We start from the raw sequence: 21,893 nt of genomic DNA, 5'->3' as shown, positions 1-21,893 counted from the left end.
TTTATAACTTCACTTGTTTAAATCATTAATCCATCTGGAACTTATTTTCATATGAGAAATAAAGTCATAATCTAAGCAATTCTTTTGTTTTCCAATGCCAGGCCGGTCATTAGGACTCCGCTTATGGCCTGGCATGTCCTTTACCAGTGCCTTGTCACCTTGATTGTGCAGGAGAGGGACCGGTCTTACCTCCACCCTCTTAGTCTTCATCTGGGCCTGAGAATTAAGTGGACATAACCATATCGGCAGGAGAAAGGCCTTCATGTTTGTTTAGTGTAAGCTGATGCCACGCAGGAGCCTCGGAAAGACATGAAGACCCAGGCAACAGTGCAAGGCTTCCAGCCGGTCAGGGTCGTAAGCTCTGAGGGGACAGGGGTGTGGCGGGGACAGCTGACCCTAGCAGTGGAGAAGTCACTGAAGACAAGGCGCCTGGCACAGACGGCTCTTGGCCCGGGGCCACAGTGGGTGACGAGTGCTCCTTTCCTCCTGGTGGACGGAGGGCGTCTTCATGTGGCCTCACCTCCTGTTTCAGGAGGAAACAGGGCGGGTGTGTGAGCCCCTCCTGAACGTGTGGCTCATCACGAGAGCATCTGTGCCAGAGTGGCCTGCTCTGGGGCCCCAGGCCGGCCTCCCCTTTCACATCCTAAGTCCCCATCTGCCTTTCTGTGTCTTCCCGCCTCGACTACGTTGCACCCTGTGCCCACGCCCACCTGAGCACCTGCCGGTGGAGGAGGCCGACGTTTAGCTGGTGACCGCCCTTGGTGGCCGTCCCAGATATGCAACAGGAGTGACGGTCAACATTTTAATGTGCTTTTCCCTCTGCTCTCTGAAAGACCAAACCCTCCTGGGTGGCCTTGGACATCGGCTTCCTGAAGGGGAGGGCAGAGAGATCTTTGGCTTCTGATACAGGCAGCTGGATTCTACTGAAGGGCAGCATCTGTGCCAGCCAGGATGCCATCCCAAGAAAGGACTTGGAGGTTCTTTCTCTATCCTAAGTATTCAAACAACTGAGCTCAGAGACCTAGGGGGGAAAACAGGAAAGCCTGCTACATTTTCTGCCCAGGGTTGAGGTGGGAAAGCAGCCCTGGGGGCCTCCCTGAAGCCTGTCGATTAGGGGTTTTATGGATCGTGATTAAATCTCTGGCCATTATTGATCAACTCAATCCCCATCCTGGAACTGAAAGTTCACACCACTAATCACTAGGCTGGTTCCTCTGGCCTTAGTCCCCATTCCCCAAGCTTCCCCTCATTTGTAGGAACATATTTCTGGCTGAAAGGGCTTATTATGGCAAAAAACATTAACCATCATCTACTAACTAAATGAATAGTTTCTTAATACAGCTGAATGCAGTGGTGCATACCTGTCATCCCAGCAGCTCCGGAGGCTGAGGCAGGAGGATCACAAGTGAGGTCCACCTGGCTATTTAGCAAGACCCTGTCTCAAAAAATAAAAAGCACTGGTAGCTTGGTGGTGGAGTGCTCCTGGGTTCAACCCCAAGAACCACAAAAAAGTGGGGTGTTTGTTAATTAATCACAACAGGAGCTCTGTGCCAGGAACAGGGACAGAAACCAAATATATATATATATATATGTGTCTCAATTTTACAGAAACTTAACAGCAAAGGTAGCCTGGGAAGAGTCCCAGGGGCTTCCACAAGCAGAAGAGCACAATATGGTAAGGGCCTTGAAGGGCACCTGCAGAGTCACTGTTACCCATGTGGCACTGAGTGTGGTGCCAGGGCAAGCAGATCCCACAACAGAGGCTCCAGGCCAGCCACCAGACAGGGGCCAAAAGGGGTCACTGCAAGCACTTGGGGCCGGGCAGAGTGAGCAGGAGTCAGGTGAGGCCAAGTCACCCCGGCCCTGAGCGTCACGGGCCCAGGAGGTATGGCGGTTGTCCTGCTACAGACATCAGCAGTGGCATCAGGAGGGCTCGCAGATGACCAGCTCTGATGACAGCACCCAGAAAGGCAGCTGTGGGCATCCCTAGAGAGCAGCCTGAGGCCGGGGACCCTTCCCAATGCCACAGGATAAATGATGCTCAGAAAACAAAGATCAGGGCTGTCCAAACCCCATGCTGGGTGACAGGGACCAGGGCTTATTTCCCAGGGGAGAGGCTGCCCCCAAGACGAGCGAGAGCTGTGAACAGCCACTGAGTGACCAGCAGAGCCTCCCCCAGCACAGCTTCTTGAGGGTGGAGAAACCAGCCTCCTCTCCCTCACTGCCGGGGTCACTAGGGAATCTTCCCCTGCACATGACACACCCTCTCCCCAGACCCTCATCCCAGGCTTTGCCTAAGGGACCCTCCTGCCAGATTCACTTAAGCTCCTCACCGGAAGGGATGGTGCCAGGCTGCGGCTCCTCCCAGATCCACTCAGAAGCGCCCCTTTATTTAGCCTCGTGCCTGGTGCAATTAGAACCCAACATGGGGTTCTTGTTCTGCCCTCTTGTCCACACCTGCGAGGGCTTCTCAAGAGCAGTGGCTCTCAGCTGGAGGCTATTTTGCCCCCCAGGGGACATTTGGCAGTGTATCGGAGACTTTTTTGGCTGTCACCACATGGGGTGGGGTGGGGGTGCTCCTGGCATCCGGTGGGGAGCGATCAAGGAAGCTGATGAACACCTGCAATGTGCAGAGGACCCACAGCAGAGGACCCTCAGCAGGGCACTACCCACAATGTCCTCAGCACCCAGCTTGGAAAGTCTGCTCCTGGTAAGGAGAGAAGCGGGGTCTGCCGAGCCCCTGGTGCCATTTTAAATTTTGCTAAATCCTCTGAATTGTCTCCAGTGTGGCTACACCAACCTGCACTCCCCCAGTAGGCAATTCCCGCCAAGCCTACTTCTACCAAAACCCAGGATAAAAAGATCTGCCTCTGGAAACCTGCAGCTCTCTGCTCCCAGCTCTGGCACCTCCTCTTCTGCCAGTGGCTGCCACTTTCCCAGTTTTCTTCCTTAGACTCCCAGGCACTCTCTGTCTTCTGCACCCTGTTGTTTGTAGGCAGTTCTAAAAATGCTTCATCGGTCAGGTTCACTGTCCTACACCACCTCTCACCTTCGCTGTCTCTTCCAGGGTTTTTCCCAGCCCAAGATCATTAACATAGTTCCCTGAACTTTTATAAATGTTTTCAGATTCCTTCTGTAAGGTCAAGGTCTGGATCCATTGTGATTTCTTCCTGTGAATGGTGTGCGGGAGGAATCTCTTTTCTTGCCACCACCTTGTCGGGCAGACCTCCTCTTTCTTCTGGTTCAGTGGCAGCCTGCTTGGCACCTGCGCCCCTGGTGTCCAGCTCAAGGACTCCACCCTTCGGTCATTTCATCTTTCGCCCAGGGACACCCCTCCCCCTCGCCTGCCCCGATGCATCTCCTGCGATGCGGTGTCTCTTCATCCATCTTGAAGGCTTTCTCTGGCTCAGGTTCTCCAGTGGCTGCCACATCTCCTGTGGCATTTCTCAGCAAAGCTCCCCCTGAGCCCACCCAGCCCCCTTTCCAGTGGTCTGTGGGGCCCTGCTGCAGCCAACCGTGGTCATTTCCCATAGTATGGAGAAGCACAGAATGGGTAGCTGAAATGTCACCATGACTTGGGGGCCAGCTGCTGCCTTCCATACCAGCACCCGAGTGAAGACAGGCTCCAAGTCACACAGACGTTGACAAGAGGCAGTAAAGTCTGATTAACCAGTGCTGGGAGGAAACCTCCGTGGGCTCCGTCACTTCCAGGAGCTGAGGAACGAACAAGTGCAAGGCACAGCCAGACCCTCTGCGTGCACCCCACTGAGCAGGTAGGCCGCTGAGGGGCAGGGATGAGGGCCTGCCTGGTCAGGATCTGCTCCAGCCAGTGGGGAGCAGTGCACCGAGTCCCAGGCAGCCCTGCTCCCCTGAGGCCATCTCTTAAGCTGAGCCACCTGAAGCAGAACGGGGTTCGGTGGACTCTCCAAAGGTGGGCTGTGCCGGAGGCCCAGGGGTCTAGCTGGGCCCAGGGCAAGGTGGGTGTGGGGAGGGGGAACTTGCATCTGGAAGGTCAGTTTGAGGGGAACACAGGGGTAAGAAGTCAAGGATTGCAGCTGAAAGGGGAACAGCCCAGGGCACAGATGGGGACCCTGGCCAGGTCCACAAAGGTAAGTCACCCTGCGTGCAGATCTGAGCAGGGAACACGGGACTGCCAACCGAGGAAGTGGGGGCAACAGAGTGGGCACGCAGAGGGAGGAGCACGAGGCGCCCACAGAATCACGAGAGCCGCAGGAGCTCAGAGAAGGAAAGGGCGACTGTCAGCAAACCATGGTGGAGCTGGGTGCCCCTCCAAGGGCCCATGACAGCAGCCCAGATGTCTCTGCCTCGCGCTTGGGTCCTCTCAGAGGTGGGTCCTTCCCACTTCTGAGAGCTGGAGCCTCTCCTTCCAGAGAGATGAGAAGCCTGGGTCTCCACAGCACATGGTAGTGACAATGACGACAATGTCACGCAGGCTTCTAGAGCGCGACTCTGGGCTGGCCCTTGTTCTGAGCCTCAGGTGGGCTCAGGCCTTCTCAGCAGCCTCCCGAGGTAGTCATTTCCGTGCTTGGGGACTTGCTGTGCCAGGGCTGCTGTGACAAGCAGCTCAGATGGGGCGGCCCAAAAGGCAGAATGCGTCTTTCCAAATCCTGGAGCTGGAAGTCGAGAGGCAGGAGAGGCAGGGTTGGTTTCTCTGAGAACGTGTCCTTAGACGGCGTCTTCTCCCCTGGTCTTCCCGTAGGCTTCCCTCCATGTGTGCCTGGGTCCTAATCACCTTCTTTTAAATAAGGACACCAATCACATTGGACTAGGGCCACCCCTGTGACCTCACTTTGCCTTCAGTACTTCCTCCAAGACCCTATGTCCAAACGCAGTGGAAATCTGAGGCGCTGAGGGTCGGGCCTGTGCCATGAAGATTGGGGTGGGTACAGTTCAGCCCAGCACACTCTCCTGTGACCACGTCGGACCTCTCCTCTCTTGACTGCCACGGCTCTGCCTCCTCCTCCATTTGGTGACAGGAGCTGTCTCCCCTCCCCTCTGCCCGAGCCCAGGCCTGTCCATCTGCATGCTTCTTGGCAAGAGCCTCTTCTCTGGTTAAAGCCCCCTCCTTCCCTGCCGGACCAAAGGGGTTTTATTTGTAATGTTTTATTTTCCTATAAGAAAAGTGTATATGAAAATAAAATTGATATTAATGAATTGAAAAACACCCCCTACCCCCAAATAAATACCTACAGAGGGTTCTCCATCCACTCACCTGGTGTCTTCGCTGCCAGTATCTTTGTACCTCAGCGTTTAACACCTAAACAGGGGTCGGCAAATTGCAGTCCATGGGGTGCATATGGCCGGTGACTTGTAAACCATGCTTTACTGACTCGGCCACACTCATCATTTACATGGCAGGACTGAGTTGCTACAGTGGAGCCCATTATGGCCCATAAAGCCCCAAATGCTCATTGCCTGGCCCTGTGGGGAAGGTTCTGCCAACCCCCGACCCAGACTTCTCAGTGTCCATTCCTGTCCCCTGACGACCCTTTCTATTCACAGCAGCTGGAGGTCGGCCAAATCAGTTCCTTCCTGGCTGCCCAAGACTCTTAGCATAAAATCCTCACCCTGACCAGCCAGTCCTGCTGCTCTCACCTCAGTCCACCCCCAGGAAGATGGGGCTCTCGTCTGTCTGCCAGGAGTGCTCACCATTCTGTGGCCCTGAAGCCCTCCCCAGCTCCCAGGATGGCCTCCAGCACCGCCTCAGCTTGGTGTCACCTCCTCCCAAGGCCTCGCTGACTGCCTGTGCGCGGGAGGTCCTTCCCTGTCTCTGACCACCGCCTGCTCCTGTCTGTGCCCGCGTGTCTTTCTGTGCTGGGGTGTGTTTGCTGCTGCGGGGGCTGCTGTGTCCTCTGTGCGGGGCTCAGGGCCAAGGCCTAGCAGAACAGATGAGCACTCCCAGCCGGAGGGGGGCAGGTTCTGGCAGCATCCAGGCCCCACCGTGTCTCACCTGGGGCAAGCCACCGCTCTTCTCTGAGCCTGTTTCTTTACCAGGAAATTGGGGATAACAAGAGTATCCACTTCCACCAAGACAAAATTACAACAAAGTTAGTTCAAAGGTCTTAATTGGCTTTTACTTGTGATTCCAAAATCTGGCAACCCCTTGTTCTAAAGCCAGAATGAGTGTCCCAAGGGGCAGAGCAGAGTGGTTGGTTCTATAGACAGAAAAGGGCTAAGGGAAATGGGAAAGAACAAAACGAGGTTTAGGTGTGTCCACGGCACTTTTCCTGCAGAGGTTAAAGCAGAGGGAGCTTCTTTATCACGTTTGGGGATTTGGCTCTTCGCTCTCTTCCTGGATTTCTTGGAAAGTCAGATGAACAATTTGATTGTGGCTTCGTGACCAAGACTTTAGCAATAGGGACTCCATTTTGGTCTGGTCTGCTGTAGGCCATGTGCAGGAACTCGGCCCTAACCAGCGGCCTCCTGTGACCTTACTTCACACTTCTTCATAAGGCTTTAAGGAGAGACCTCTGTGGATCGTGTAGCCGGGATGCTGTAATTATTTTCTAGCTCACTCCCTTTCTCAACCGAGGAGGTGGCTGAGGTAAGAACAGGGCTGTTAGGACTTAGTCCTCAGGCAAGTCAGGGCCAAAGTCCCCGCCCACAGCTCCTTGTGTGGCACTGTGCCCTTCAGCTTCACGTTGCCAGATGGTGGGCAGTGTGCCTGCAGCTGAAGGGCTGTGCACATTTTAAAACCACCCAATACTGGGATCAGCAAAATTCTGGACACAGTGTCTACAAATCTCTTTCTTTATGGAAAGGATTGCCTGGAAATACGGGGAAATGAGTAGCACACAAGTTTGTTGTTCTCTTCGCTCATTCAGAGACCGTTTTTGAAGTAGCTGTGAGCCTAGCAAGACAGTTTTATTTCAGGTTGAGCTCTTCCTCCAGGGGCATCAGCACCTGGACAAGTCTGTCCTTGGGTAGCCCGGAGCACACGTGGATGAGGGTGCTTGTCACCCTGCTAAACAGTCTCCAAGGGAAGCAGAAATGTTGAAAAAAGGCAGTTGTAACTTGGAGCAAAAATCAGCCTAATTACTTATGATTATATGTCATGTTTGTTAAGGGAAGCCCGCGAAAGAGTCAAACACTTGATTTTTTTTTTTTTTTAAGTAAAGCAAGTTGTATTGTTCTTGAAATATTCTCAGGCTAGTTACCTCAGCCCAAACTCTTTCCCTCAGTTTAAATTGTACCACTAAGAATACAAGAACAGGACTGACTGACGTTTGGGGTGCCCCTCAGTGCTTCTTATGATCCTTTTTTTTAACAAAGTAAAATAATCTTAGGAAAGTTTTTCATGTCTCCCCTTAAGAACACCATTAATGACACTTTCTACTAAAAGTAGAAAATATCACAAGGAGGAGTGTCAGGCTGTGCTGGGCACTTTCTGTCGGTCAGCTGATTGTGTATCCACAGGAACACCGTGACATCGACTCGAGTGCACCTAGGAGGGAACCGAGGCTCTGAGCAGGGCAACACCTTGCTTAGGGTCTGATGAGTGGCTGGGCCGGGCTTCCGTCCAGGTGTGGCTCTCTCTCCAGCTCTCAACAACACGCGGGGACTGAGGGCACAGCCTTTGGAGCACGGCTGCCTGCCTGAGCACCCAGGCCTACCACTGACTAGCTCTACCCTGGAGCCTGGGGTGTCTCTCTAGGCCCTGTCCTCACTGGGTGAAGGAGGCAGTTCCCATAGCACCTCCCCACAGGCAGGAGAGAAGGCACTGCTAGCCCAGCAGGGTGCTCCGTCCTGGGCCAGGTGCATGCTCTTCTCCTGGCCTGTGCTGACCGCCCCCACTTCCCTCAGGGGACCTGAATCCCATCGGCTTTCAGGAGAGTTCAGGAGTTTCAGGAGAGTTCTGGAATAGCTCATTTCACAGAAACGCTTTCCCCTTCCTTCTTCCTTCTCAGAGGAAGGCGTCCTCAGAAGGACACGGCAAGCTAGTAACCAGCCATGGTGGCTCTGCTGTGGGGAGACACAGCCTTTCTTTTATTTAGCAAATCACATGGCTGTGGCCTCCAGTCAAGGAAGCTGGCCCAGGTCGGAGAGCAAGTTGCTCTGCACATGAAGTTAGACTGTCGGCTGTTCAAGAGGAGGGTATGTGATCTGTGAGTTGGGAGGAGCCCAAGGGACGTGGAAGGCATAAAGTGGGGGGACTGATGTGTGGCTCAGGGGCTTTCTCTAAGCAAGAGCATCTCATTTCCCACTTCATGCTACAGTCTGAATGTGAACCCACAAATCTGCCCAAACCCTCGAACTGAACCCCTAATAGGTCCCCAAAGCCTGTCATCTACAGCCCTGAGGTGAAAGAATTTGAGTGATGGACAGGGCAGGCGGGGTGGTCTGTGTGGAACAGGAACAGCACTATTAATAAACTCAATTAGGTTAGAAATGCTGCTGAGGTCAGAGGAAGAGGTAAGTCCAGGCAGACAGGGAAATGGGCCTGGGCGATTCCTGGCCAGCAGAGCACAAATAGCCACTGCAGATTTTGCTGAGAAACTTACAAAGATTTTATTTTAAAATCAGGACCTATGTGACCTGGAGTTCATAGGAGTTCGGAACATATGTGACCAAAGGAAAGGCCTGGTCAATATCTTGGACTAAAGGCAGCATGAATGCCTTGTGGACACCAACTATCTTGCCCAGGATTGGGCTGGGACTGACTTCCTCAAACCTATAGATCCACATAAACTCCTAGACCACAGCCATTCACGGGCAGCCCTCTCGGGTCCCCTCTCAGCTGGGGCAGATTGCTTTGCTTTAATAAATTCTTACACTCTGCTCTCAACCCTGCCATCCCTGAATCCCATTCTTTGAATCTGCAGGACAAAGAAGCCACCCAGCTCCACACTCTGTGTGACACTACTGGAGCTCAGAGTCGGGCGATGTTGAGCAGTATGAGACCCCATGGAAGTCTTTGGGGGACTGAGATATATGACTTGGAGTGACCCAGTGGGGGTGACCCAAGCTGAATGAAACTGAGTCTAAAAGGATAGAGTGCCCCAGCTGACATGGAGGTACAGCCGGGGCTGGGGATTTCACTGTGAGCCAGATGGGATTACCAAATTATGGCCATAGTCTATAGTTTTACATAAGTTGTTCTAAATATGTGTGTGTCCCTTCTAAAATGAAGATTTGTTGTATTGCTTATGACTCTCGAGAGTGAGAAGACCGGTAGAAATGAGGCACCGCAGACACTTGACTTGGTATGGTCCCTCGGGTGCTCAACTGGGTGTGGCCTCTGGTGGGTGGTGAAGCCAGTGTTGAGGGGAGATGCCATCTGGTCAGAGCTGTAACAGCCAAGCTCTCTGGATTTTGTCCTTGTGGGCCCTCAAGTAACTGGCATCTTAACCATGAACCTGCTCTGTAAGTCCCATGCACCAAGATCCAAAGCTGAAATGCAAGAGCTCTCCTGCATTACTGAAATTGGGCTTAATGGTTTCAAGAGCTGTTGATTTTTTAATCTCAAAACTACAAGCAACTCAGCAAGAACCTCTCTCTAAATAAAATATTTAAAAAGGGCTGGGGATGTGGCTCAGTGGTTGAGTGCTCCTGGGTTCCATCCTTGGTATCATAAAACAAAAACAAACAGTCATGATTGGGAAGTATTTGCGAGAGCATTTTCTTGAAAAATTCTCCCTTAAGTTTGTAAAGGTTCACTCACTGATGGTAACTTCCCTGGACTGATTCAAGTTAACTCATTTTGTATGCAAGGACAGGTTTAGAATTGGCATATCTCTAAAGGCATTTCCCCTTTGTGAATGAAGTCGTTTAAAAAGAGAGAGAGAAGATAACAAAGTAATTTTTTTGACTACTAGTAATATAAGAAAATAATCGAAAAACATAAGTTGAAAACTGAACAAAAAAGTCAGTAAAATGAAAAGTCCAAAACTATTTAAGAAAAAGTGATGGATACAGAAAACAGACAAAGAAGGTCCAACAGAGGCATAATACAACCCCAATAGAAGAGGAACAGAAGGCAGGAGAAACTATTCAAACAACAGGATGAGTCTGAGACAGAGACAGGTTTGACTTCTCTCTCATTCAGGGCTGTCCTCTGCACCTAGAGGTGAAGCCACCTCCTCCCTTTTTCTCCCCACTCCCAACCCCAATCAAAGCTTTGCCCGAAAATTCTGCTCATTGGACTCAGATTCTAATTTTACTGCTACCAAATCAAAAGCTCCCATCTCTAGTCTCATTTGGTGACTCCGGCAGGAAATGAGATGAACTCAGGGGGAAACCTATTGGCTCAGCGTCTCTGACCATCTCCACCAGTGACTACCCAGCTGCCAGGACCTTCTTTCCTCCAAAGCCACTGTGCTGTGCCGAGTGAGCCTGCTTCCTCCCCAGCCCACTAGTGGGTCCTTCTCCTGCCCTGCCAGCAAAGCTGCCTCTCCTTCCCCATCCTCAGCTCCTTGTCCTCCTCTCTGACCTCGCTCTCTCCCACCTCCTAGGCTGAAGGGCATTGGCTTGGTCTGCCAGACTTGCCAGGGCTCCTCTTCTCTGGTGGCCGAGCAGTGTCTGGACCAAGTAAATACAGATGGCAGTTGGGTGCCAGGTGACAGTGTCCTTGTGACCTGGTGGAGTCTTTGAACTCTAACCAGAAGCACATGGTCCTTTTCCTTGAAGTTCCTTTCCTTTTCCTCTTTCCTCCTCTTTTAGCCCTGTTTGAGTCAGAACAACAGACATCCATCACAGAAAAAGACCTCTGTAGCCACAGCCTTTTGAGTGGGTGCTGGGAGAAGGGGTCCTGATGAGGGCCAATCACCCCAAAAGCCACTAGCAAGAAAACAGGACTGATTCCCCCTGATGTAGCTGGCGATGAAAAAGGGGTTCAAGTCCCCTGGCTGACTGTGGGGTAAAGTGTTTTCTCTCCTTTATCCTTTCTCCTCTCCTACTCTGGCTCCCAGGTTCCCTCTGTGTGGAGAGCTCACTCGGATTTAAGGTAACTGTTTTATGTGTTCTTTTACCATTGGGTCTGGCTGTTAGTGTGTGTTTCTATGACGGGCTTGATGATAGAGAAAAATCTGAGGGCTGTAGCAACAGAGATTGATCTTGGACTACAAAGATAAGACAAAATGCTACCTTTGACCCACTTTGGGGGACCATACGGGATTTAAGTCTTGGAGCAGGTGTCAGGGTCTCCGTGATGCACAGCAGTCTCAGGAGTCCCCATCAGGAAGGCACACCCCATGCCTGGGTTGGAAGGAACTCTAGCATCTGACCTGGCACGTGCACCTAAGGGGCATAGCCACCTGCATTGAAGCCCCTTGGTGTTTGGAGTTTTTGGGGTGTCCTGTCCGTTGGTGACTGTTGGGTAAGGAATCCCCATAAGCAGCACAGCTTACTGGCCCCAACACTTCCTTTATATTGATTCTTGCTCCAGCATTAAAGCCTCCAACAGAATGAGTCCTAAAAATAGAAAGAGATCGAATCTAGTTAAAATGCTTCACAAAGCTCAAGGGAAGCTTTCCTAAGTTGGGCGAACATAAAAAGTGCTTTTTGTTCTCTTCATTGAAGGGCTACATCTGATTAAAAACAAATCAGATTTAAAGGACTTATCAACTAGGTAGTTCTCCCAACTAGGACTTCCTGACCCTTTAAAGGAGAAATTTCCATTTCTAAGGACTGCTGAACCACAACTCAAAGAAAAGACCACTGACTCCAATTTAAACCAAATTAAAGCAGGCTTTCACTGTGTACACAGGAGAGCTGACCAGCAACTGTCTCGCCCGGAAAAACAGGGCCAGAGAACAGCAGCTGGTCTGATTACAGGGAAGTTTGTAATAACACAAAAAGTGGGGGGTCTTGGGAACTTACAGCTGACAGAGTTCAGGCAAGCCTAGTACAAGGGCAGAGAGCAGGTTAATGATCTACATTGTTGAGCATCTCAAGGTAGGGAGCAAACTCAGATTCCAAGACCAAAGTTAATGAGGAGCAGCTGGGATCTCAGGAGGGTTGTTACCTGGTCAAGGAAAGCCGGCACCGGTAAGTTCAAAGCACCGGCAGGAATCCCAAGCAAGTTTTTAAAACATCAAATTGTGGTTAGGCCAGATAGAAATCTTAGTATTTGATAGTAAAACAGAAATGAACTTTGTGATGGCTTTGTGATGAGATGGCTCCCAATCTTAAGATGGAATTAGGCTGGGTTCATCAAGGACCTCTCCTTCTGCTGCAAAATAATAGGGAAATTAACTAAAATCTCCATAATGAGCCATAATCTCACTTTTAAACCTTGTGTGTGTTGCTGGGCCTTTCTCAATCATGTTTAAGTTACATTCTGTGTCTTTGAGATATAAATTTTCCACTTTGTTTCATGTAAGTCCTACTCTGAAAGTGCAAATGTAGGCTTAAGGGTTATCTAGGGCTATGGTATGGAGGAAGTAATCAGATTGATAAGTCTAAAAGAAAGGAAGTCAGCTTTCTAAAACCCAACCTCTCCACCTAAGGAATTTGGTTCTACTTATACACCTGGCAAATCTATACCACTGAAATACTCTTGTCTCCTGGTTGGAATTACAAGCTGGGGGGTTGTATGCCCTTGGTTTGTGTGTTTCCATGTGCCCCCTTGGGATACATGTTATATGATATGTTTGCATAATAAAAATCCCCCAAGAAGTTCTATTTAGAATGGTGCTTTTGGGTAAGAAGGGGTTTTGTATGGCAAAACAAGATTTTTACTCTAATATGAGATGGATGGGGGGCGGAAAGGACGTCTGGGGCTGGGGCAAACACTTTGAAGAGGGTCCAGGGGGTTGCACAGGGCTGTGAAGTGTCATGGTGGGGCTTAGTGTGATTGAGTTGGCATTAATTTAGAAGTTCCTTGAGAGGTTCTCGAGGATCAGAACATGGTGCGCTGATGTGGGGCCACTGTCTCGCTCTCTGTATTTACAGATACAAGGTTTTCTTGACATACTGCTCTGCTTTTGGTAACATCTGGAAGGAGCTAGGGTAAAGAGCAGAGGTATTGAGCTTTATTAAAGTAATTTTGTGTTTTTTTGCTGACTGTTGGGATTTCATTACTTAGGGAAACGAAGTGTTAAGAAAAGGTGTATTGGTGACTCGAGCTTGAGGCGCGCAGGGCTGGAGACGCTGCAGATCCGCGACCTGGAGCATCGGAGGTGGTGATTGTAGCTCTTCAAGTCTGCAATTTAAAAAAATGGCCTCCAATAAGACTACATTGGCTGTGCAAAAGTGTAAGAACATGTCTATTTAGATGTGTTAATTATAACACATTGCATTAATAATAATCATAAGCGTACAAAGCAAAAAATGGGAAAGAAACAGAATGGAAAGAGTAAAAAAGTTGAAGAGGCAGAGCCTGAAGAATTTGTGGTAGAAAAAGTCCTAGACCGACGTGTAGTAAATGGAAAGGTGGAATACTTTCTGAAGTGGAAAGGATTTACAGATGCTGACAATACTTGGGAACCTGAAGAAAATTTAGATTGTCCAGAGTTAATTGAAGCATTTCTTAATTCTCAAAAAGCTGGTAAAGAAAAAGATGGTACCAAAAGAAAATCTTTATCTGACAGCGAATCTGATGATAGCAAGTCAAAGAAGAAAAGAGATGCTGCTGACAAACCAAGAGGCTTTGCCAGAGGTCTTGATCCTGAACAAATAATTGGTGCCACAGACAGCAGTGGAGAATTGATGTTTCTTATGAAATGGAAAGATTCAGATGAGGCAGACTTGGTGCTGGCAAAAGAAGCAAATATGAAGTGTCCTCAAATTGTAATTGCTTTTTATGAAGAGAGACTAACTTGGCATTCTTGTCCAGAAGATGAAGCTCAATAACTATTTGCATTGTTTTATATATATGTATATAAAATCTGGGTCTTGGTTTTTGATTTCCTAGTGTGAAAAAAATAACTACATTCTAATGAAAATCAAGTTTGATATGTTGGTTTTGAAAGTAGTATTGGGGAGTTGTTGGGTTTTATTTTTTGTTTTGCATCAGTAGCACTGGTTACTTTGAACAAATAAAAGCTTTCTGTAGTTGCTTCCTTTATCAGAAAAGAGCATTTGATATGATGGTATATTTCCTCTGCTTTTCTAAAAGTTGGGGAAATTTCTGTAGTCATTACTCAGAACTTGTTTTTAACTCATATGCCTAAGGACCATTCTGGGGGTTTTGTTTATTTGTGTGTGTGTGTGTGTGTGTGTGTGTGTGCATGTGCACATAAAATACTTACATAATGGTTTTGGTTTTTTAAACATTCACCAACACAAAAACAATGGGTAGTAAACCCAAGTTCCTGAGATGCCATCATCCTCTGCAACCTAAGAAATGTCACTTCAAGTTAAATTGAAATTTTCCCTAAACTTAACCTTTCAGATTAAATAAGTGATTCTGTAGTTAATTGGACACTTTAAATTAGATGATTAAAAGCACATTAAATTTACATCTGTCATCACATAAATGCAACAGTTTTATTTGCAAAATTCCTGAAAGGAAAAATACTATCACTATGCTACTTCTGCACCCAGGCAAGTAAACTAAACAAATCCTAGTTTGTCTTAAAATTATTGAAGAAAGAAGTGGGCATGTTAAGAGTTCTTCTAGTTAGCCATTCCTTTTTTAAAAGTTGAAATCTGCATACTAAAAGGTCATAATTCATGGAATGTCTTTAAGATTTGGCTCATAGAAACCTGATCAGATGGCTAAAGATGTTGGCAATTTATAGCCTGCTCACATAAATTGGTGAGGGAATTTTTACAGTCTAAACTATTGACCTGCATGTGTTTTCCTCACCCCAGTTCATCCTTAACATGTAGGCTCAGTCTTTTCAGTATTTGGATTACTGGTTCAACACAAGCCAGGAAAATAACTTTGTAGTAATCAGAATGTTACCCAACTGTATATTGTTTACTTTATTGTAAATACTGGTGAACAATGGTCAATAAATAGTTTTATATTCCTTTAAAAAAAAAAAGAAAAGGTGTATTTAAGTATGTGTTTTAAAGTGTTGTGGATAAACACTTTATAGCTGGTTAAATAAACAACTATTGTTTTAGGCTATTGTGGTATATTTGACACCCTTGATATCTGTGATTAGAAATGAGTATATATCTGAGGGCTAAATATGTCATTGTTACTGAAAGCTCGGTCCTTGTCCCTGATGCCAATTCAATAATGAGGACACAGTTTTGACAAAAAGGAAAACAGAGTTTTATTGGTTTTCTAACAAAGGAGAAACACAGGAGGCTCCTGTCCCAGAGGAAACAAATTTGTGACTATGAAGGTGTAACTTGGAGGGTGGATGTCAGGTGGTGGGTTATTTGACTCCTGAATTTGAAGAATAAAATCTACAGACACAGAAAGAGAGCAAAGTAACAAGATTTGTCAGACTAAAAGAAAGCAAGTGCGCGCCCAAAGAGGGCAGGTTTCCAAGAAAGGGGTTATTTGGGGGAGATATATATATATATTTCTTTTTTTGGGGAGGGGTACCAGGGATTGAACTCAGGGGCACTCAACCACTGAGCCACATCCCTAGCCCTATTTTGTATTTTATTTAGAGACAGTGTCTCACTGAGCTACTTAGCACCTTGCTTTTGCTGAGGCTGGCTTTGAACTTGGAATTCTCCTGCATTAGTCTCCTGGGCTGCTGGGATTACAGGCATGAAACACTGCGCCTAATCTAAATACACTTTTTTAGAAGGTAATAGAGAGAGCCTGATTTGTTCAAAAGTTGACAATGTGGGACATGAAAACATTATTATCCTTTCTGTTTGATTCATGTTTCAGTTATAATGTTGTATTATGTTAACTGATATTCAGAGAGACTCAGGAAACAATACATGCACACTTTTTAGAATGATACTTAAAAAAAAAAAAAGAGGTGGGGCTGGGATTGTGGCTCGGTAGTAGAGCACTTGCCTAGTATAGTGAGGCACTGGGTTAGATCTTCAGCACCACCTAAAAATAAATAAATAAAAATAAAGGCACTGTGTCTACCTACAACTAAAAATTTTTTTTAAAAGAGGCAATTTTCAGCTTCAGAAGTAGAATACTTGATGATTTGTCCATAGGCCAGCATCACCTGAGTTAAGATTTTGCCTCTTGTCCTTCTCCATATTAGCATGGTTCCAAAATAGGCTAGAAGTAAGCTTATTTAAAGTTGTGTTCAAACATGATTTTTTATTGTTGTGAAGATTGGTATGATATCAAACAAGGGACATAATCAAAACTTAAGTGAAGGTTTTGGTAAACTATAAAAGGTGTTTAGGTTAATAAAAGAGTTTTTAAAAAGACAAACTTGTATGTAATTGAGTTGATAAATATCTGGGTGTTTGTGGAGGCTAAATAGATATCAAGGATACATTAGTGTTCATTTTGTATTTTACTTGTAAAATCTTATAACTGTTGCCTGTTAGTGTTGGCAGAAGTCCTACTTCTAACAGAACAACCTGAGCTAATTTGAAACAGTAAGTCATTACCTACAGGACAGACAGAATATAATGGTGACATCCAGTACTAATATTTACCCCAAGTAAATAAAAGGGAGAAACTGTAAAATTATAGATGAAGTTATAATCAGTTACTCTCATTGTAAGACTGGTGAAACTGGCCTACTGGATGTTTAAACTGAAAAAACTTACAGACAAAAGTCAGGGAAGTAAAAGGGCCAAACACAAATCAGCCAACATTTTGACCCTTGCCCTCTAAGGTCAGTTAGGACCCAGGGAATGACAGGACCCCTCTAAGGGCCCTGCAACTCCAGTGAGTCACCTGATCTCCCAATCAGGGAGATTGAGAGGACCCTAGAGAACAGGAAGCCAACCAGTGCACATTCTACAAGTAGGAGGGTCACCAGACAGGGAAACATCCCTGATGATTCCAAGGGAAGCCACATGTGGTCAGCAAGACCCTGACCCATCCCGAGATGACATGACTAGAGAGGAAGGCTAAAGGAGCCTAAAGGCTTCTCACATATTCCCAAGAATGATCTCAGAAATCTCAGCTGACCCAAAGAGAAGATAAGAACAAGGCCAATCTTGACCAACTGGGTCTTAAACCCTGGCAGGAAAGTACGCTCCATACTTTTCCTTTTAAAAGGAAAGACAGTTTTTTAAAAAATGACTTAAAATGTGCACTTGTGTCACCCCTACCAAAGTAAGTAAAGCTGGAGGTTTTACAGGACTGGTTCTTGTGTGAGACTGTGAAAAAATGATGATCACAAAGGACTCAAGAGTCACAAGTTTCTCCTGAGTCAATCTGACCCAGATTTCATAGACTTACAAATCTTCCTAACTTCCTACATAAATAAAATCCACTTATTTTTCACTGCTATGATTATCTATCCCTGATATTTATTCCTCAGATTTGTCTAAAAGATGCAATGTGGCACAAAGAGCACTCTAAATGACAAAATTAGAAGGATCTCTAATTCTAAACTTAGAGGTAATGCTAATAAGAAAGTTATTCTGCATAAATCAGGTGACATTAGATATCTTAACTACAGCTCAAGGGGACATGTGCCATTATAAAAACTAAATGTTGTGTATGTTTTTAAAGACTTAAGTGACCTCCCTCACAAATCAATGGCATGTTGGATCCCACCTTAAGCTTTAATGAGTTACTGTCTTCATGATGTTCAGAGACTGGTTGTAATACTGCTTTTGTACTAATTGTTTGTTAAAAAAAAAAGTAATGCTTTGCTGTCTTATTTATTGTTGTCCTAGAATGATCTCTGCCCTATGTATGCCTTGTCCAGTCACCTGCCAACTGCCACTATGGACCTTTGGACTGCCCTGACTGTGAGCCTCTTCCCCGAACGAACGTTGTCCTCTCTCAGCAGGAAGCAGCTTAGAGACATAGTTGCCCATTTTTTCCATAGAAATGGAATGAGAAATTGACAGTGAGAAAATGTAACAGTGGTCCACATTATGCTTTGAATATAGCCCTTGCTGCTCTGCCACTGTGACTTATTTTTAAAAGGGTCACGTTTACTTTTCTTCCTCTCTCCCTCCCTCTCCCTAATCTTCTCCTCCCTAATCTCCTGGAAATAGGATTACCTTTCTTCCCCATCCTAGGCAGAGTTATCTATCCTTGAGCACACACCTCCAAAGGAATGAAGTAATTTGGACTTGGGGATGGCTCTAGGAAAATGGCAAAAATGATTCCCCCCAAATTAACATTTGAATTAGAACTCTGGATGTGGTAGGGAATTTCTCAGAACAAAGGAAAGATAACATGGCACCATCAGTACCAATGTGCACAGCCCACAGCTCTATTGTAACACGGCTGCAACTCTTTACTATAGAAATAGAAATCCCCATCAGAATCAGAGCCATTGCACTGGCAAGTAAAGAGGAATTAACAGGAGGTAGATAAGGCAATTTGCTATGTTCAGGGCTCAGCCTTTGGATGCAAATCTGCTGGGCTGGTGCTGGCACTAATAAACGCTGCTTCCTGCTGAATGCCCTGGTGCCCTGTCTCTCTGCATAAGAATCCCGCAACATGGACAGAGAATACTTGGAATGTAGCATTTGAATCACCTCTTTAAAAATTCTTTGTTCCCCATCATGGGCAGAATCACAGATTCTGGGGCAGGAGTCCCCTCTGTTTCTCCTTTGCTACCAAAGCAATATTTTTTTTTTTCTTTTCTCAAAGTCTTGTATTTATTATTGAATTGGCATAGGGACAAGGACTGAGTTTTCGGTAACAATTCTGCCCACCAGGGAACCAGGATTTTTTGAAAAGGTGATTCAAAGGCTTCATTCAAGGTGTGCCCTGATGGGGGTTGTGACTCACTTATTCTTTGGGGAGGCTTCTTAGATCTTTGGAGCCATCCCCCAAGTCTGAACTGCTTCCATACCTGTGGTGGGTGTGTGCTCAGGACAGATAACTTGGCCTAGGATGGGGAGGAATGGTAATCTTGTTTCCTTTGAGATTATGGAAGGGAAGATTAGGGAGAAGAGACAAAGGTGTCCATTTTAAAATAAGCCTCGTGGCTGAAACACAGCTCTGTTCCCAGCACGAAGTGGCCCACTGTTACAATGCATGTTTGGATATTGTCTCAAAGTTATCCCCAAACCTGGAATTAAAGCTACGTAAATTTAAGACATGCTAGGGGTGACTCGTAAGTGCTCTCTTTTATACAGTATGCATCGTATGTAGATTTTAAACATATAAAATGACCAATAAAATTTTTGGCATTTCTGCCTTTGGCTAAACGAGTGTTTTGTTATTGTACACCAGATGCACTAGCACATAAGTAATTGGTCTGTCTGTGATTCTATCACTGTTTCTTAAACTTATCAGAAGTCTAAAGCTATTCTTGAAAAAAAACAATTTGGGTGCTATTGACCTATGTAGACCTGTGAAAAGGAAAACTACATAACTATAGTTATCTTATTGAATTATAAATTTTGATTCAAAAGTAAAAACTAAGTTTATATAAAAAGGTCTTCTGCGTAGCTGTGGTGCTTATTGGCGACTTTATATGTTCCCCCAGTGTACAAGTCTTCTACAGTGCAAAGCCTAGACCCCTTCACCAGGCTAGTGTCCTCCAAACTAAAATTGATTGTAGGAACAGCTTTTTTCCTGGTTTATGTTTGTGCCATGTTTACAATTAAAATCTTTGGACAAAGATAATTAGATGTGCGCAAACATTTGGCATTCCAAACTATGCCATTTTGATAATTAAAAAGATTGGCTACTGGTCACTCAGGGAATTCCTTTGAATGCAAGGACAGTCTCCCTTTATTTTTAAAACATTTCACTTCTTTTTTTTAAAATTCATTTATTTATTTTCATTAGGTATATATGCCAGCAGAATGCATTTTGATCGTTGTACACAATTGCAGCACAACTTTTCATTTCAGTAGTTGTACACGATGTAGAGTCACACACTACATGCAGTCAGTCATCCATGTACCTAGAGTAATGATTTCCATCTTTCCTGCCCCCATGCCCCCTCACTTTTTCTTAAAAGACTAATTAGATGGGGACTTATTTCACTTACTAGTTTGTAACTAGATAAGAGTAACCTGTAAGTCATACCTAGAGAGAATGGTTATTTTGACACAAATGGAAACCTAAGTGGAACGCTAGGAGGAGCCTGGTGGCTGTGGTTCATGCTGCGGCAGAATGGCCACCGCAGAGTGCTGGGCCGCGTGGAACAGTAGTGTGGCTCTGTCAGGGGCTGAGCTCTCCTAAGCTTTCGGCCAGGGCTTTTCTCAGCTTCTGTCCCCAGTTTTCATTCTTCTCTAAAGCATTTACAATCAGGTTCAAAAAAGGATTCTCAGGTACTCTTAAATACAGCTTTCTGACAAAACCAGACTTGCTTTTACATTTTTTTTTTCCTTTAACTATCTGGTAGAAATTGATCCTGCTGTAAAGATTATGTTTCTTGGCTTAGAATTACTATGTGAAACTGGATTTGTTTTGCTCTCATTATTTTGTTCTGTATTTTCCTTGTAAAGCTTTGTAATGTGGCCTGCTAACATTTTGCAGAAGTACAACTTCTAACGGAACAACCCTGGGCAGGTTTTGAGTCAGCCATCACCCACAGGACAGGTAGGACACGACACTGCCCCCCAGTGCGCACACTGCCCCTGAGCCGATGGAAGGGGACTAGAAAATTAGAAAGGTTACGATTAAAACCCACTGCTCCTGCTTCAAGACTGAAGAAACTAGCTTTTGGGGGGTCCAGTGACTGAAACATGGAAGCCAAAACCAAGGAAGAGAAAAGTGCTGAGAGGACAGGCAAAGTTATGGTCCTTGCACTCTGAGGTCAGCCAGGACCCAGGTCATCACAGTGTAAAGGTCGGGCGAGCGTCAGAGGAAGAGACCACCAAGAGACCGTCTCATGCAACAGCAAAGGGTTTATTGGAGGACCAGCATGCTGGGGCTCAGAGCTCACTTCGGAGGAGCAGAGAGCAAAGAGCCCCAAGAACAGCTTGAGCAGAGCTTATATACATTCTTTGGAAAGGGCAGGGACTTCACATACAGCAAATCATCACACGCCGCGGGAAAATCAAACAACAACTCTTAACCATGATTAGTACATTCACTGGCGGGAACAAGTCGGGTAGGGGTGATTGGTCAGCACAAAGATTGGCTTAAGCCCTGAGGTGTGTACGTGCTGGACTGCACGGTTTCTGGGTGTGGGGGGGTTGTTTTTACAGAGCAACCAGATGGTCAGGGGAGATTTCAACATACATTTCAGCGGCTTTTCCAGGAGTTGTTTTTAACTTCCACATGAATTTCAGGTTCCAAATGCAACTTAACAGAACTTAAAAACTTTAGAGAACTTGAAACAAATCTTATCCTTTGCATTTCAATTTCTTTAACCTTTCAACAGGACCTCTCTAAAAGGGCCCCGCAACTCTGATGAATCCACCCTGCTGATCAGGGGACTGAAAAGGCCCTAGAGAACAGGAAGCCACCCAGGGTGCATTCTGCAAAGAGGAGGGTCATTGGAGAGGGACCAAGAAAGAGCCACATGGTCACCAATACCTTTCCCATCCTAGCAGATGGCACACGGATAGAGGAAAGAGCTAAAGGAGCCAAGGGATTCCTCCCAACACCCTAAAACTCAATCCGTGAGAAGCCTCAAAAAACCTTAACAGTAGGAAGGAAAGGTGCTGATTTGGGGCCATCACAGGGACAATTGTCCACTTAGTCTTACACACCCAGCAGGGAAATATAACCAAAAGCAAACAAGCTATTGCTGGGTAAAAGCCATAAATAAATGGCTAGATTTGACTTTAGAAGGTCTTTACCTGCAAACTGGACCCTATTCCAAGACTAGTAGCCTGTTTCTTCAAATTGCTACACTCTGCGGCCTAAGGTTAGCCAGGCTATTTGGCTCTATTGGTTGATGAGGCCTCTAAATTGATCTTGGGAGATGCTGTTCTTACACAGGTAA

The 21,893-nt window shown here is 46.3% G+C and overlaps 1 protein-coding gene across 2 annotated transcripts; it reads left to right on the top strand.

Annotated features, from left to right (window-relative positions):
- Positions 1–13,081: 13,081 nt before the first annotated feature.
- Positions 13,082–13,821, top strand: LOC114104708 (chromobox protein homolog 3-like). Of its 2 annotated transcripts, XM_071606451.1 has the most exons (2): positions 13,082–13,201; positions 13,285–13,821. In XM_071606451.1, exons 1-2 carry the CDS (start codon positions 13,178–13,180, stop codon positions 13,810–13,812), a joined length of 552 nt encoding a protein of 183 aa, XP_071462552.1. In that variant the 5' UTR covers positions 13,082–13,177; the 3' UTR covers positions 13,813–13,821. The 2 variants fall into 2 exon arrangements, with proteins under 2 accessions (XP_071462552.1, XP_034493233.2); XM_034637342.2 differs by lacking the exon at positions 13,082–13,201 and having other exon boundaries at positions 13,228–13,821.
- The last annotated feature ends 8,072 nt before the right edge of the window (positions 13,822–21,893 follow it).

The sequence above is a fragment of the Marmota flaviventris genome, chromosome 2 (assembly GCF_047511675.1).
Source record: "Marmota flaviventris isolate mMarFla1 chromosome 2, mMarFla1.hap1, whole genome shotgun sequence".
NCBI lineage: Eukaryota > Metazoa > Chordata > Mammalia > Rodentia > Sciuridae > Marmota > Marmota flaviventris.
Note: the sequence above shows the minus strand (reverse complement) of the source record. Positions and strands in the feature narration are given on the sequence as shown.